We start from the raw sequence: 17,002 nt of genomic DNA, 5'->3' as shown, positions 1-17,002 counted from the left end.
TTTCCAACGAGGACGCAGACTCAGTGGTAGGGGGTGGGAGGAGCTGAACTGGGTGGAAGCCGGGCCTCCTGTGTCACCGCGCCAGGCACACACGTGCTGAGAGCACCCACACGGTGGCCCCAGCACTAGGCCTTGAGGATGCAACCGTGAGTATGGGGCTGTGGACGGGGCTCTGGGACCGAGGACTCCCGGTGCGCAGCCTGACTCTGTCCCTGACCGGTTGGGTAAACATGGGAAAGCCACTTCATGTTTCTGAGCCAAAGTTTCGTCATCTGTAAATGGGAGGGGGGGTGTCACAACTGTACCCACTTGAGTTGTGAGAATTAAATGGGCCAATGCGTTGGAACGTGCTTGGAAGAGCGGCTGGAAGGTAATGACCTCAGCAAGTCCTCCAGGGCTGCGGCTCACAGGTTGCTCCAGTCGCACACTGCACAACTGCAGGGGGCGCCACGAACCCCACACGCATCGTAGGTTTCTTTAGTTATTATGACAGTTTTCTGGTAGGTGGCAGGCAAGGGTCTTGAGAAAAGGGTACCTTTTTACATTGCATATAAAGCTGCTAAATCGACCAGCGGCGGGGGTGTTCTAAAGTCATTCACAGTTGAGTGGGGGAGACAGACATGAAAATAGACCATCAAGATGCTAGCTCGTAAGGAGGATGAGTGAAGTCTGCGCGTGTGCCGGGGTTAGCTGAGGAGAGGGCTTACTCTTCCATGCTGAGGCTGGGCCTCAGAATTCTCGCTGGGAAACTGGTTTGTTCCAGAAACCCCGGGCCTCACGGTCTCTCGGGGGAGAACCAACCTCCCAGGCGCTCCAATTGGCCCACCATCTCGAGGTGGGCAAGGCTACAAGGCCATGGCTCCAGCTCTGAGAGGCCCACGTCCCTTTTCCTCTGCCTCAGAACGTCACTGTCGAGTTCCTCTCCCTCTGCATTCAATTCCGCCGTGGGAAAGTCAGGGACGCAGAATAAACAACCAGAAGCCTTCTGTGTGCTGTGTGGTGGTGACTCCTGACAAGCTCCCCATGCACCTCCCAGGCTGGACGGTGGGACGGGCCTGGCGTTCCCGAGGCAGCCTCGGCCCAGGGCACACGAGGAAAGAAGCCCAGGCCTGTGTCTGCACGGGAGATGTGGTGGTCTGAGCCTGTGGGAGGCACTTCTGGCAGTTTCCTGGGGTCAGACTGTCCTGCGCTTCTGAGTCAGGCTGCTGCCCCCCTCCTCTGCTGCCTCCCCTCTGATCAGCAACAGCCAGGCCAGACCCTGTCACCCCCAGACTCAGCAGCCTGTGCTGACAGGGGCCTCTTCCCCAGCGTGTTGTGTCCAGGGTCAGGTGTTTCCTGAGAGGGAGAGGGCTTTCCTCACAGGCCCGTGAAGCTCAGGCTGGGGAGCCCTGAAAGATGGGGCCCCTACCCTCGTGCTGCCTGGTGGGGGAGGACTACAGGGAGGATGAGCCTGGGAAGAAGGGTTGGGGAGATGGAGGAGGGGTCAGGTGAGGAGAAGGGCCAGAGTAAGAGAGATGGCAGCCCAGCCCGAGGTGTGGAACCTGAGGGGTGGAGGTGACAGCCAGCCGGCTCCCAAACCTCCCCTGGGCTCCTCCTGGGCCATTTACCTCAGAGGCCTGGACCACCCCTGAGGGCTTCTGTCAGCAGCTGAGAGGCCAGGCAGAAAATGCATCTTCAGCCTCCCATGCCTGCTCCTCAGGAGCCCGGAAGGCTCAGGTCGCAGCACACCTAGGTGACCAACCGGCCTTCCCCAGTGAGGCTGATCTGGTGCAGCCAGGCAGAGCCCTCCTGAGGCAGCTCTCCGTGCTCCGGGGGAGCACCAGGCCCGGGGAGGAGCGATGCCAGCCAGGACGCTCTCAGGGAGTCCCAAGCCTCCCTCCCTCCCAGAGAGGGCCAGTGAATTCATCCAGCTCTGCTGAGCTCCTTCAAAGATATCAGCACATGGTTAATCTTCCTCCCGTTCAGAAATGCAGAGTAATTTGCCCGAATGGGGATTTCTGCATATTTATACTAATGTCTGTGTTTAAAGCTTATGAGACAGGGAATTGCTGAGAGATGTCCATTAGCAATATATACAGACTGCAATTATTTCTTTATGGTGTGTGGTTTGACTGCAGAATATTTTACTTCCATGGAAGTAGTGGGCTTCACTTACTGTGTTTTCTTATGTGCCCGAAGAAATCAATAAGAACAGCAAAGAAGGGAAACGAGGCAAGAATGAAAGGACTGTGACCTTTCAGGATTCTGAGAGCCTTGAATACGCTACACCACGACCAGCCTTCATCCTCAAAATCTAAATGTATGTGCCCAGGTGGGGGGAATGTAGTACGTTAAGGATGTGGTGAAAACCTGCAAACCTTCCCCAGGAAGCTCTCAGATTCATTCAGCCCAGGAAGAGCTGGCAGGGGTGCCCCGTCAGAGACAAGCAGGAAAAGGGAACAAGGGGTGTCCTCAGAGGACCCCACTTTTGGTGTCCACCTCCTCATCGCCCCATTTCCACCCCCGGACAGAAGCAGGTTTTGATCTGAAACAAAATAAGCCTCAAACCTAGAGGTTCACAGACCAAAGCCTTCTGGAATTTGCAGGGGTTCTGGTAGAAACCACACTTTTGCCTGTTGTGGGGTGCAGGGAGGAGGAGGGAGCACGTTTGTTCAGAGCCAATGAGCTGAAACATCATCTCGAAGATGGGAAGTTTCGGTCCAGGAGATGCTCAGCCTGGGAGATTCTGGCTGAGAAGCCTGGGAAATTCCTCCCCGCTGCAAGTCCCACCCTGTGCTAACTTCAGTGCACCCCGACCCCAGCCAGAGTCTCCTGGACTCTCATGTGACCTTTCTACATGGGCGCCCAGGAGCTTGGGGCAGACCGGACACTGGTGCACTCTGGAAGAACTCTTCAGCCCTCAGCCATGGGAAGGAGGTCATTCAGCCTAAGGTTGTTCCCAAGGTGCAGAACTGTCCCTAAGGGGCTTTGCAGATAAGAAAGGCCCCTGAGGGAAGTTGGGTGGAGGAAGGCAAACGGGTGATGCGAATAGACGATATCTGGCTCTGCAGATGATATTTCTCACACCTCCTGGGAGAGACAGTGCTTCCCGGCCCTTCCCTTCGCCTTCCCTCACAGCCCGGCTCCTCCCGGTCGGTCCTCTGCTCCGGGTTCTGCACAGCTGGAACATCTGGGCGGTGCCACCGGACCACAGCCTGCCTCCTCCAGGCCAGCGTCTACCATCCTGTGGCCTCCTCAATGCCGGCTTTCGTCTGCCAGCGACGGTCCCTTGGCAGGCAGGCGCTATTCTTTTCCGGCCCCAAAATAGTTCCCTGAAGTCAACACTGACTTCTCACTGCCTTCTTGCATAGAAATCTCTTCCAAGAGGCGCTGGGGTCCAGAAGAGGGACAGATGGTCCCTTTCTTTTTATAACACGGCCAGTCTTTTGAAGTGAAGAGCTATAAACACAAGTTTTGTCTTCAGCAGATGTTCTGTGGGCACAACAAGTGCCACTTTGTGCTCTTAAGCAACTGTGAGTTGTGTTAGCCGGGGAGGAGTCTGAGACTGGACAGAGCTCTGGTGTCTGTTCGGGGCTCCAGGGGCCCTGGCATGATGGTCCCTGTTCAGGCTGCCGCCAGACTTCATGTCTCTGCTGGGGCAGTTCTGGGTCATGTGCTTCCAGGAAACGGTATCTGTTTACCTTCTCCAAGCCCAGGGGCCACCCAGCACCCAGCAGTGGCCATTTTTGTAGTGCCGGTGGTCTACCAGTATTCTTGTGCATCTCTCCAACTAATCCTGAGCCGGGCTCTAAAGGCTGTGGGCTGGGTGGACACTCGCCAAGAGATCCATGCGTCAGTTCTGTCACTTTCTTCCTTGAGCCATATACCATGGGGTTGTCCACTCCCTATGGCTGTACTGGGCTGATTCGGGGACTTTGCTGAGGACAAGAATGGCTGGCCAGACATGACACCTGTTGAGCTCCCAAGGAGCTGAAGGCTGTGCCAGATGTCGGTGGGAAGCCAGTTCCTGTAGCTCTGTGCTGGTGGCTCCTCATCCATCGGTGACAGAGACATGGGGTGTCGATAACTACTTATAAATGGAAGTGCTGCTGCATGACAGATTTCAAGAATTTCATTCATTTAAAAGGGCATAAGCTCAATTAATAGACCTCATTAACTTCAAAGATGTATCATCTTTGTATGGAATCGGCCCCTTCGTGTGACGACTGGCTCCATTAACTTTACTGCATTGGCGATACTTTGAATAAGGTGTGGGAGATGTAGCCACGGCGGAGAATGCCCAGGGCCTCCTGACTCCCATGCTCCAGCGGTTTTGTTGGTGGCCATTGCTCTGTCTGCAGCTTCCTTAAATGGCCCAGTGTCCCTGTTGACTTCAGGAATTACAACCAACTTCCCATTCACCCACCCATCCACCCACCCCTCCATCCATCACATCAATGCTTTTGGAGATGAGGAGAGAACCCAAGAATCACCGATTTATATCGAGACATATCAGACATTTGACTCTAAGAGATATACCATAGCCACTGTGAGACTTGCCCATCCTTAGCTCTAACCTGCCTAGTGAAATCGCAGGCTACAACAGGAAGCCTCAAGGTGTGGCATGGTGGAAAGGGTATGGACATTCGAGGCAAGAGGCTTTGAGATTTTTTCAGAGGCGAGGTCTCTGTTGCCCAGGCTGGAGTGCAGTGGAGTGATCACAGCTCACTGCAACCTCAGACTCCTGGGCTCAAGTGATCCTCCCACCTCAGCCTCCCAACTAGCTGGGAGTACAGGTGTGTGCCACAATTAACTCTCACTTTATCACCTACACCTGGGCAAGCATTTTACCCAAACCTTGGTTCTCCATCTATGTAACTGCCTCACAGGGCAGCTGCAAGAAATACATAAATATAGAGCGAATGCACAATGCTATAAAGTGGTAGGGACATACAAAACACCCACTCCCCACTAGTGTTCCCTTCTAGAAGACAAGGGCTGCATCTACCAGCTCTGCCGCCAGCTTCCCTGGGATAACAGTTCCTGACCACCAGCCTGAGACCACCCAGCAGGTCACCTTCGTGTCCTCGGGTGGTATCATTACTACAAAGACAAGAAGGAGGCCACATGTCTACTTCTCTGCTTTCTGGGACTAATGGCATTAATTAGATAATGAACGTCCTCATGCTAAAGAAATACTGAAAATGCAGAAATTATTTTTGGATCAATCAGAATTTCTGAAAACCTTCCTGTTTCCATGGCCAGTGGAGCAGAGCCTTCGGGATCGCCTAAACTCAGGGGCCTCTGAGGTCCTCGGCAGCAGGTCTCTCGGTGGTTTGAGCAGAGAGCAAGGCGAACAGGCTTGCAACTGGCCATGGGCCTGGGCTTGCAGGTTGCCCTGGACTCCAGGGGACAAGCACACTGACCACTAAAGGTGTTCGTGTTCCCAGGAGGGGCTGGGCTCTTGAAATGGACCTCAATTTACTGAAATAACTAAAATACAACAGCAATTTTTGAAAGCCACCACCACCACAAACCTCACCCAACATTTGTAGAGACCTGGAGGGTAGGACTCTGCTCAAGGGAGCCACTAGTCGGGCAATTCCTGAGAAGCCAGTAACCATGGGAAGTGGCGGGGTGAGGGCCCTGCATTTCCGAGTTAGAGTCTGCCTTTGTCCTCCTTCCCTTCCCTTTCGGGACAATGTCTCTCCCTAGTGAAATTGCAGTCATGCTCTCTGGGGCCATCACTGATCTTGCCCAGGTGGTGCCACGCAAGACTCGGCCCCCGTGGGTGTGAGCGAGTCCTGTCTCAGCTCTTCCTCCATTTCCTCCCTGCACACAGCTCCTGGAGGGATGTGTGGCTCCGATCCCAGAGCCTGGCCACGTGGGCCACGTGGATGGGCTCGGAGGCGCAGCGAGCAGGCCACGGCAGCCCCCGCATACGCTGAGCTCGTCTCTACATAGTGCTCGGTTTGAGGGGGGTGGAGAGAAGCCGCCTAGGGTGGAGAACTAGCAGCAGATGATGTGATCACACAGGTGTCCAGGGGAGAGGTGGTTTCATGGGGGGTAATGTGTTATCTCCATGACCCCTCTGAACCTCAGTTTCCCCACTTGGAAAATTACCTTATAGGTAATATCCTACTCTGACATTCACGGTGTGCATGGGAGCAAGGGGTGGCAAGGGTTGAAAAGGGGGGATGGGTTGTTGTTCAGGAGGAAATTCTCACCCACAGTGAGGGAGGGGTGAGGTGCTTTGGGGAGCACAGCTGGGGCGTGGGGGTGGGTCGGGTTGGCTGAGACACACCTGACTCCTGTACTCCTAAAGGAAATAATTTTAACTCAGTGGAAAGGTTAACTTGCTCCTAAGATTCTATAGGGGAAAAAAGGTGCTGGTGTGAGGGGCCAGGCTCTACAAAAAAGGAAGGGTTGACAATTTGATAAAAAAGAGGAGGGGGGAGACCCTAAAGAAACCAGTGTAGTGGACAGTAGGAATTTTGAGAGTCTTTTTTTCTTTAATTTGGAAGTTTGTGTGTGTGTGCCTGTGTGTGTATGAATGTGTATTTTAAACAAATAAGCCACGATCTTTGTAAAAAGTTAGAATATCTGCAGTGTGATACTCAGGACCAAGAAGGTGACAGTCCCTTCTCCCTGTGCCACCCAGCCTGTCACCTTGTGTCCCTTTAAGAAGCACTTGACAAGCTGGAGCATGACCAGGGAGGACACTCACACGGCACAGGGACCTTTCACAGGATGAACAGCTGGGGCCACCGGAGATATTTAGTCTGTAGAAAAGGAAATTCTGCCATCTTCAAAAATGTGGTGAAGGGCTGTCATGTAGAACAGGGACCAGCTTTGCTCCGGCTGGCTCCAGAGGGCAGGGCCAGGGAAGTCACAGGGAGACAGTTCTTGACCATTTAACAGGACAAACTGTCTGGCGTTCGGTGGCTCCTGCTTAGTTCCCAGTGGTGACGGCTGGTTCCTACTTCCACTAGGTGACTTCTGAGATCCCTCCCAGCATGAAGTTCTACAGAAATAAAAGACCAACGCCACGTATGGATGATTCTAATAATGGGAAATGCGGCCAGGGCTCAGTGAACAGCGGGCAGAATGTGCAGCTTGCACGGGAAAAACGGTTTCATGAGACTGTACTTATGAAAAGGTTCGAAAAACACCGACCCACTGAAAACGCCCACAGTTAGAAGCCATGCGCTGTTTGCAACTGCAGACAGTTGCAAACTATAGCTGTGCTGTAGCTGTGCTGTGCTGTGGCTCAGGGCTGTCCTTTCCTCCGCCGACAAGATGGACTTGTAGATGGTTGTGGACTGAATTTTGCCCTCCTCACCCCCACCAATTCATGTGTTGAGGCCCTAACCCCCAGTGTGACTGTATTTGGAGAAAGGACCTTTCAGGAGGTAATTAAGGTTAAATAGGTTATAGGATAGGACCCTAACTCAGTAGGACTGATGTCCTTGTAAGAAGAGGAAGAGACACCCAGAGTGCACACGCACAGAGGAAAGGCCACGTCAGCACATGGCGAGAAGGTGGCCGCCTGCGAGCCAAGGGGCGAGGCCTCACCAGACACCAACTCCGCCCGCACCTTGGTCTTGCACCTCCAGCCTCCAGAACTGTGAGAAAATACATTTCTGTTGTTTCAGCCACATGGCCTGTGGTATTATGGGATAGCAGCTGCCCTAGCAGACTAAACTATAGCCATCGACATCGCAGAAGTGGGCGAAAAATCGATATGCACTTGCATTGTGTGTGGACCTGGGCCTGAGACATTGAGCCATGATACTGAGACGTCCCTTGGAAGAGAGGAGGACAAGGCCATGAAAGGCCAGTGGGCAAACCAGGTAGAGCTGGTGTGTGGTCACAAAGTGCTGTGTGTGGTCATCCAACAGGTGGCCGGGGGCTTTGGAGGGTAAGGAGCATTTCCCTGGTGATGTGATGAAAGCACTTGGACTTGCCTCTGACACAGGGGTCCCCAACCTGTGGTGAGCTGTATAGTTATTTCATTATATATTACAATGTAATTATAATAGAAGTAAATGCACAATAAATGTAATGAACTTGAATCATCCTGAAACCATGTCCCCTCTCTGCTCCGTGGAAAAATTATCTTCCATGGAAATGGTCCCCGATCCCAAAAAGGTTGGGGACTACTGCTGTAACACACACACACACACACACACACACACACACACACACTTTTTTAAGGCAGAGAGTTACACTAAGAAACAGGCAATGACAACTATTTCAATAGATAGCAACATTTTGGCCGGTTCTTCTTCAAGTAATTTACACAATGTTTTGTGCTCCTAAAATCCTCTGCTTGTATTATTTTTACCTTTTACATTTCTAGAATAGTGAGTGTGCTCCTAAGTGGAATGTAATTTCAACCAAATTGTTTCTCATTGAACCAGTTTTGTTTCATGATTTGGGGACCATTATGTGCCCTCCTCCCCATCACATGGGGACAGGCACATGGGTGCCACACCCTGGCCCAGCTTGTCTTACCTCAAAACTCATCCCTAACTTCGAAAAAACCCTAGTGGTCACCTGACAAGGAGTGCTTTTCCTAGCGAAGACAGCAGATGTTGGACATTTGAATAGTGGCTTGGCAACAGGAAATTTGTCCTTAAGCCCCGGTCACCACAGGAGAGGGCAAGGTGCACAGAGACTGCCTGGACTGGGGATGTGCACCTGATGTCCCATCAGGGGGTGAGGCCCACGTGTCTCCCACCCAGGTCAAATCCCTGGATGATCAAGGTAAAGAGCAGGTCTTTAACCTGCTCAGACCAGGAGGCCTCAGAGATGATAGACTCTTGCCCAGGATCTCAGATTGTCACCCTACAAACACTGACTGGGGAGGTAAAGAAGTAGAAAGGGCCTGTACCATAAAGAAAAACCACTAGCTCACCCTGTCTCAAATCAGGGCAGGCCCTGCACGCCATCTGCATAGGTGAGTGTGTGTGTGGCTGTATGATGGAGGAATCCACTGGAAAATCATAATTTGTGTCCCTGGCACTTACCTCAAGCATTCTTCCCTAAGATCTGCCACTGGCATTTGCAGACCCCCCCGGACTCCCCGCTGTCATCTCCACTGCCCTAAAGCCTCTGTCCACACTGGGCTCTCCCTTCCCAGCCCCTGAGCCCTCACTGCCAGCACCGCCTGGTCCCCCCAGCGTCCCCAGGCTGGATCCCACCTCTCTCCCAGGGTGCGGCGTGGTGTCCAGGACATGGTGGCACGGGACTGTGTGAGGCACTCGGCTGGCACACTGCCTGCACCTTCTGCCCAGTTCATGGGGACCAAGTGTGGGCTTTGCGCACAGGGTCCCTTAGACCACACACATTGGTGTACTTGGCGGTGTGGCAGGGAGGGAAGTGACATGACTCAAGCCCCTTGGGGGCCTCTGAGGGTCACTGACCTAAAACCCAGCATGTCACCCTGCCAGTGTCCACTGGGGCTGTCACTCCTGAGAGAGGACAGTGCTTGTGATCAGGCCAGCTGGCTCCCTGCTGCACCATTTCCCGAGGCCTCCGGGGAAGAAACGTCCCCTCCCATTCTCTCCTGTCTGAAAAGTCCTCTCATTCCCATCGGCCTCCCAGCTCCTCCTGCCCTGCCTGCGGGACAGTTGGGGCCAGAGCAGGATTTCCAACCCCGAAGATGCTCAGCAGAGATTTGAGGCTGAACGCGCATGCGTTCCCCTAGCACTGCAGGGACGGGCCCAGGGTGCCTCTCTCCACCATGCCCTGTTGGGCAGGCTCAGGTGGCCAGGGGTCACCACCTGCTCCCAGGATGACACCGTCTCCTGGTGGTCCGGCTGCCTTTGCGGCATCTTTCTGCTTGCCTGGTTCACTCATAGTCAGATGATCTGTTAACAAAACCGTTAAGCCCCAGACAACCCTCCAATTACTGATTAACAAACCCCGTGAGGACAGAGCCCTCCTGAGCGTGGCGGGCGGGGACTGCTCAGGCGAGGAGGAGGAAGGCCTGTGCAGATGAGCTCCAGTCCCACAGGCTCCGAGACATACACGTCCTGGGAGAGGGGTGTCTGGGGTGGGCGGAAAGGGGAGACTCAGGGCAATGGAGGTTGCTTCCAGATGCGTGTTGAGGGTTATTCGGCTGGATCTGGGAGATGACTTTGGATAACCTTGCTTTATAAGCAGGGGTGGTCCTGAGATCCACCAGTGCGCCAGGCCCTGTTTCTTCCCGGGGACTCTAAGACTTACAGGAGTGGCAGTGATAACAAAAGCTAATGTCCCTGCAAGCTGACTGTGTCAGGTGTTATGTTAAGACTTTACATACATATTTAATTCTCAAAGCACGTCCACGAGAATGGCACTATTATCCCCATGTTACAGATGTGGAAACTGAGGCTTAGAGACACTAGTATTTCAGCAGAAGGTCCCTGGTTTGGTGGCTAGTGGAATTTGAATTCCTCCCAAGCAGTGTGGTGCGGAGTCTAGCCTGCCTGCCTTCCACGCTGCCAGCCATGTGCTCCGACCAGCTCTCCCTGTCTACAGCCCTGGCTGGTTTGTCCGCAGCAGCCAGGGAACTCTATTTGTCCCCCCTGTTGATGTGGCCATGAAGGAGGACCCGACCCCTGCTGTGTCCTTGTCACAGGATGCGGAGAGCCCCTGGGAGGAGACAGGAGGAGCTCTCCCAAGACAAACAGCCCCTGGAGGCAGGGGGAAGGTCCCAGCCATAGGCCGATTCCTTCCCGTTGTCATGGTGAGCGGAGGATGTACAGTGTTTCGACGGGAGAAGGCAATTTGTTTCTGTTCAAAGTGGACTCCTAGGAACTAGGTGCTCCAAGCACCGTGACGCTAACGTACTCTCCTACAACTCCGGCGGGTGAGCTGGTCTTTGGCTTTATCACATTAACCCGGGCCCCTGAAAGGCCATGGACACTGAAAGATGGCCCTGGGACTGGCAGTGACACAACAGCAGCAAACACTTCCATGGTGATTACGACACGCTAGGCACTATTCTAGGGGTTTTTTGTAAAATAACTCAATCTTCACAGTGACTGTAAGAAATAGGGTCTGTTGTTATCCCCCCTTTTACAGATGAGGAAACTGAGGCAGAATTCCAGATCCCGTGTGCTTTGGGGCAGATACTGGCGTAGAGGTGCTTGGGTACAGAAGGAAGTCTGAAACAGGTGGAGCCTGTCCCCAGAGATGTGGGACAGGTGGGGTGGTGGTGACTGGCTGTGGCATGGAGTCTCATGACGGATGCCTGATGCCTGGGTACTGATCCGCTTTCACCCCGAGAAGGGCAGAGGGAAGTCACAGAACCTCTGTGTGGAAGTCCCAGCCCAGGGCTTTGTGCCTTCACTCATCAGATGTTCTCAAATATCTAGTGCTGTTGGATGCTGGGGGTGGCGTGGGAATGGGACAGAGCACTCACCTGCCCTGGCCCTTGGGGGCTCACGGTTTGGTTGGGAGAATGACACAGGAACAGGGGAACACCGGTAGCGCAGGTGCTCGGCTGAGGCACAGAGCACGGCTGGACGGAAGGGGACTGACCCAACGCCTGTGCAGTGACGGGGCAGCCTGCGAGCAGGATGGCAAAGGGCGAGGCAGGGGGCAGGCAGGAGCCAGGAGCTGAAGCACCAGGTCCAGGCTGGACACTGTCCCCAGAGCAGCTGGCCGAGGGAGGCATTCCATGGGGCGGGGCAGGGCCAGGGCTGCATTTTGGAAAGATCCTGTGGCTGCCTGCGAAGCCAGCCTGCAGGGACGTGCTGTGGCCTGGAGGCCAGCGTGCAGGCCAGAGGGGGTGGTGGTGCGGACCGAGAGGAGAGGAGAGAACCAACCACCTTTTCAGACTCAGTGCAGCGTGGACGTGGCGCTGGTCAAGGCCAACCTCGGGCTCTAAGCTCGAGTCCCGGCTGGATTCGTGATGGCATTACTGAGACAGACACAGGAAGGACAGGTCTGTGGGATACGATTTCAGTTTGGACATTTCATGCCTCTGGCCTAATCACGTGTGGCAAACAGCTTTATCTCTCATTCCCAGATTCTTCTCGAATATTTACTGAGGGTGCAGAGGGAACAGTGTGCCCTGGACATGTCAGCGCGTGGGGCAAGAAGAGATGAGATCTCTCCTTGCCTGGGGAGAGCAGTCCCAAGTCCTCCTGCTGGAAGGTGACACATCCGACCTCCCTTTTATGTGTGGGGTCCCCATCCCTAAGTTAAGTGGCTTGACCAGGGGCTGCTGGCCCTGTGAACCAGCGTGGGCTTCTTCCATCCCCTCTGCACCGGGGAGGCCCTGGCTTCTGCCCTCTCCCTGCTTCCTTCCCTTCTGGCTCCCCAGTCCCAGGCCAGCTCAGTAGCAGCAGCTGTTTGGTTCTGGGCAGGCACAGTGCTAGGTACGGTGATGTCCACAATCTTATTCAGTCCTCCCCTAGGTCCTGTGAGGACAGTGTTTCACTCCCATTTCAAAGACGAGGAAAGCCTCAGAGAGGTTGGGAGGCTTGCCCCAGTCACACAGCTATGCCTCAAAGTATTTTTACAAGATCCTGACTTTGTCACTTGTGGAGCCTGGGCAGGTGCTGTCCAAGCAGAAGGCTCCGTGGGGCAGAGGTCCAGGGCAGCAACAGGAAGGGAGGAGTGGAGCCTCAGGAAGGGGCTGAACCTCCCCCCTCCCAGCACAGTTCCCTGGCCCTAGGGCAGGGAGGCCAAGCCCTGCAGATGGATCCTCAGGGCCCCTCACCTTAGGCCTACAAAATCTAAAGTCAGAGGAGACGCATCTCCCCACCCAGGTCCACTTGGGCTTTGCTTTCCGGTGCAGAAGCAAGCAGGAGCAGGTACAGTCTGGTTTCTCATTCCCAGCGTGCAGGTGAACACACAAAAGCCTTTCTGCAGCTTGCCGCAAGGCCTGGGGTCTCCTGCCACCCTCTGGGCCACTAACAATCATTTGTGGAAGAAGGCAGAGCTAGAAATAACCACCCGTAGCCTGAACCTCTGCTATGACACACAGCTGGGGTACCCAGGGCTGTGACATTGACTTCAGGTGTCACTGAGGCCTGAGCTCGGCCCCCCCTCTCCCATGGATTAGCTCAGGGTTCCATGCCAACGAGACAAACGTCTCAGGTACTTTATAACAGGACTCAGATGGAACTAATTCTTTTTTCCTCCCTTATCACTTTGCACACATGAAATCTATTTTTAATTAGCTTTCAATATACCATCTAAAAAAAAAATCCTACAGCTTGCTCCCACCCCCAAATTGTTCTTAGAGAAAGAAAGATTTATCTTGTAAGTTTCTTAAGAAAATCTATATGTGCTCAATGCATTTAAATAACACTCATTAAAGTGAACTGCACGCAAGCTGGCTTTTCTAGTCACAGATGAGAGACAATCGCTTGACCTATTGCAAATCAAAAAGCATTTCCACACCACCTTTATTTTTCAATTGGTTAAGTTTTAAATTAAAGTCCCAACACCCTTTTTGGGAAGGCAGACGAATCGAGACCCAACTGAAATTTTAGCTCGGTCGATCGGAAGATAATTACGAGAAACAAAATGTGAAATTTTAAATCAGGGCACTAATGAAGTCTAAAAATACCAGGGCCCATCCCTCTGGCTGGCAAGACCTGTTCTTCGTGGAGGGGGTCTCTCCGTAATTACTCAACCCCGGGAGAGGCCAGGTTGTCACGTCAAACAATGGTAGGAAAAATTGAGGGGCTTTAATGAGCTAGATCTCAAGGCGTTCTATGGTGGATCTTATTATAATGCTGGGCAAGGTTTCAAACAGAGAACAGGAGAAAAGGAAAGTTCTTTTTTTTTTTTTCCTAAGTGGAGTTCTGACTTGTGTTGATGCCATCACGCAGAGCCTCCTGTTCCTGCCTGGAGCCAGCTGTCTGTCATTTAGGAGTGTGAAATCAATTGGGCTTCAGAGATGTAAAATCCCTAGGGGCAAAATTAAAAGTGACCCAAATCCAAACCCACGTGGTCCTGTCAGGAACATGACTCTCGCATGGCAAGTTTCAAAGATTTGGTTTCAAAATTCGGGTTTCTTATTTTAAAAAATATGCAGTTGTTTGACATTACAGCTGACAGACAAATTATAGCTTCAGCAATAAAGGCTTTTAAGATTAGAAATGAAAGGAGAAATTACTTAAAAAAAAAAAGAAAAAACCCTCCCGATGCTCGAGTTTTGAGGCGTTTGTGTGTGCACGCTTCATTGTCTTTCTTCCCGCAAGTATGAGGGGATAAATCGGCTGATGAGGGCCGTAAATAGAGAAGCGAGTTAAATGTAATTTCTGGGGAAACAGCCGGCTTGCTGGCAACCTCTGGAAATCGGTGTGACGGACAGGTCACCCGTTGTCACTGGCTAGAGCTGGGGGACCCTGCTGGCTCCAGAAGGCAGGGTCGTGGACACGTCTAGGCCCATCTCATCCTGGCCCTCACCTAGTGCTCAGTCGGTCTGCCCAGCAGGGCCTGGCAGAGGGAACCTACCAGAGCCCCTGTTCCTCCTCCCCTGCCGCCTGCAGGCTTGGGGCTCCCACAGAGGATGGGGTGCACCCTGCGGTGCTGCACAGAGGTTACCGGAACAGCTCTGCAGCGGTCACTGACCCAGCAGGCACAGGGGCCCAGCAGGGGCCTGTCCTTCCCTCCTGATCTCCCAGGCTCAGGGGTGAGGATGCTCAGATACGCCTGCACCTGGCAGCACTGGTGAGGCTGAGCCCCAAACCAGGGACTCCAGTCCCATCTGGGCCAGTTACCTTTCTGCACAGAACAACTCCTTTTCCTAGATACATGCCTGGAACGTGGCAAGCCAGCAAGACCTTTCGTCAGCCCCAGGAGGCCCCCATCATGGGGAGAGGATAAGCCACCTGGTGCCCCGGGCTTTGGCTCAGCCTTGGGAGCAGCTGGGACTCCCACAGCCTGGTGTGTCAGAGTTGGCGGCTCATGAACTTGAACTGGGAATAAGATGTTTTTTTTTTTTTTTTTTTTTTTAAATATATTTTTTTTAAGGGAGAAGGAGCTTAACCAAAACAATTTAAACAAAAATCAATCTAGTCAATTTTTTTAAAAAAAGATCTCAAACAAAGCAAGGGTTTACCAGAATTTAGATGTAATTTTCTATAATTTTGTCATTTAAAAGTAGTGTTGATTTCCAAAACAAAGGCAGTCAGGGCTCAATCAGATTGGGAATTAAACCCAGCAGAGATCCAGGCATGGGCTTTGTTGTTAGGGTGCTTGACAAGGCCCAGAAATTGCTCGAAATGATAAAGGTAGAGACTTGCAAGGCGGGTGGGCAAGAGGGGCTGGTGGGGTTCATCACTCTGCCCAAAGGCAGGGCCCCCCACAATGTGATCCTGAGGGGTTTAAGAAGGGCAGCTGTGAAGCTACGCCCACATGTGCACACTCTCCTCTTTCAAAGGCGGTGTGGGTGCCCCAGCGGGCAGACGGCTGCACTCAGGAGGAGCAGGGACCGGGTCTGTCTGGAGCGCTAAGGGCCAGGCAAACCTGGGGCAGATGTACCCTCATGCCATGATGCAAACCTCATGCCTGTGGCCCCTCTGTGCCTCTCTGTGTCCCAGCCCGGACAGATTCCTTGTACAGACATCAAGGGTGAGGCCTGTTTGCTGATGCCCTTTGCCCTAACCCTTTGCCCTAACCCTAAGGCTGGGGGCTCGTGCCTAAGACCCCTTCCCTGGTGTGATTCCTGCCCAAGGCTCCATTCCCAAGATCTACCTTCCAGTCCCCTGGGGCAGAGGGTTAACTGAAGGCTGAGGCTGGAGGTGCTGTTTCCCAGGGTCTCACAGAACCACCCTGGGGTCCTTGAAACAAAAATTCAAGTGGGTCAGGATGGTCTGGGAACATCTCCTGGGCCTAACTGAATGCCCTGGGTGCAGTTGTCGTCCCACAGCATGGCAGAGGGTGCGCTCCCGGAGTGGGGGGGGGCATAGACAGTTCCTGTTCCGGATGTACTCACGGGTAGAAAATGGAGAAGGCTCCCAAAGGGACTGTTCTGTGGGGCCCTAAGAGGAGGATGGTTCCTGCTCATTCTGTGCCTTGGCCTGGGCTGGCCTTGGGGGTCGGAGGTGAGAATGGCCCAGGGCTTGGGCCAGAGGGGGCACTCTGGACCGTGCAGGCTCTCCCTTCCTTCCTCTTCCCTGTGTCCCGCTTCTTGCCCACACACACTCCCCACCTTCCCTGCCCCGCCCTCCATGCTTCCCTTCCCTCCCTGTCTCAGGCCGGTTGTCCTGGGCAGGCGGAGGCCCCACTGCAGCCTCCGGGTTGGATGAGGCCAGCGAGGAGCTGCCACGAAGCACACTCCTGTGCTGGCCGTGTTGCGGTGACCACACGGAGAGGCACAGACGCAGGCACACGGGGAGCACGTGGGCAACAGGACTTACCTCTGGGGTGCCCGGGGTCGGTGAACTCATACTTCCCCACGCCAACGGTCCGCAGCATCTGCAGCCCGTGGGCCGAGTCGCTTGTGGGGGGCCCATTGGTGGCAGGGGCACTGCTGGGGAGAGTGGCAGACGGCTGGGCCGGCGGCGGCGGAGGCAGCAGGGGCCCTGCCATGTGGCCGTTGCCCACAGCGGTGGGTCCTGGGCGGGTCACCTGCCCCACGCCAGGCAGTGTGGACACGGCCAGGGGCTGAGGGCTGGCATACAGCGCCTGGGCAGGCATGTTGACCACCACGCTGCTCAGTGGCTGAGAGGGCGGCTGAGGGAGCGAGTAGTGGCCTGGCATCAGCGGGAGCTGGGGCCCCACGTGGGGAGGCAGTGAGGGGGTCACCCCAATGACCGGGGCCTGGACGTTCACAGCCGGGCTGAAGGTGGGAGGCTGGGCCACTCCATAGGAGTGTGCGATCAGGGCGGGCTGGCTCCCGGCGGCCACCGTGGTCACCCATGGCCCTGTGCCTGCAAGGGAGATGGAAGAAACGTCATCTGCCGGTTTCACATTCACTCAACAAACACCGATGCCCCAGGCCCTGCACTGGGTGCTGGGGTCACAGAGAACAAGACACCTGAGTCCAGCAACTCACAGAGCACGGGTC

The 17,002-nt window shown here is 54.1% G+C and overlaps 1 protein-coding gene across 2 annotated transcripts in view; it reads right to left on the bottom strand.

Moving 5' to 3' along the window:
* KLHL29 (kelch like family member 29) overlaps nt 1-17,002 on the bottom strand; it is a 288,515-nt gene that overhangs the window by 43,125 nt on the left and 228,388 nt on the right. For both annotated transcript variants that reach the window (XM_012788076.2, XM_012788078.3), the window contains exon 5: nt 16,353-16,865. In XM_012788076.2, the coding sequence (XP_012643530.1) occupies nt 16,353-16,865 (513 nt within the window). The remainder of the gene's footprint in view (nt 1-16,352; nt 16,866-17,002) is intronic.

The sequence above is a fragment of the Microcebus murinus genome, chromosome 3 (genome assembly GCF_040939455.1).
Source record: "Microcebus murinus isolate Inina chromosome 3, M.murinus_Inina_mat1.0, whole genome shotgun sequence".
Taxonomy (NCBI): Eukaryota; Metazoa; Chordata; class Mammalia; order Primates; family Cheirogaleidae; genus Microcebus; species Microcebus murinus.
The sequence above is the reverse complement of the archived record's forward strand: the minus strand, read 5'-3'. Positions and strand labels throughout refer to the sequence as shown.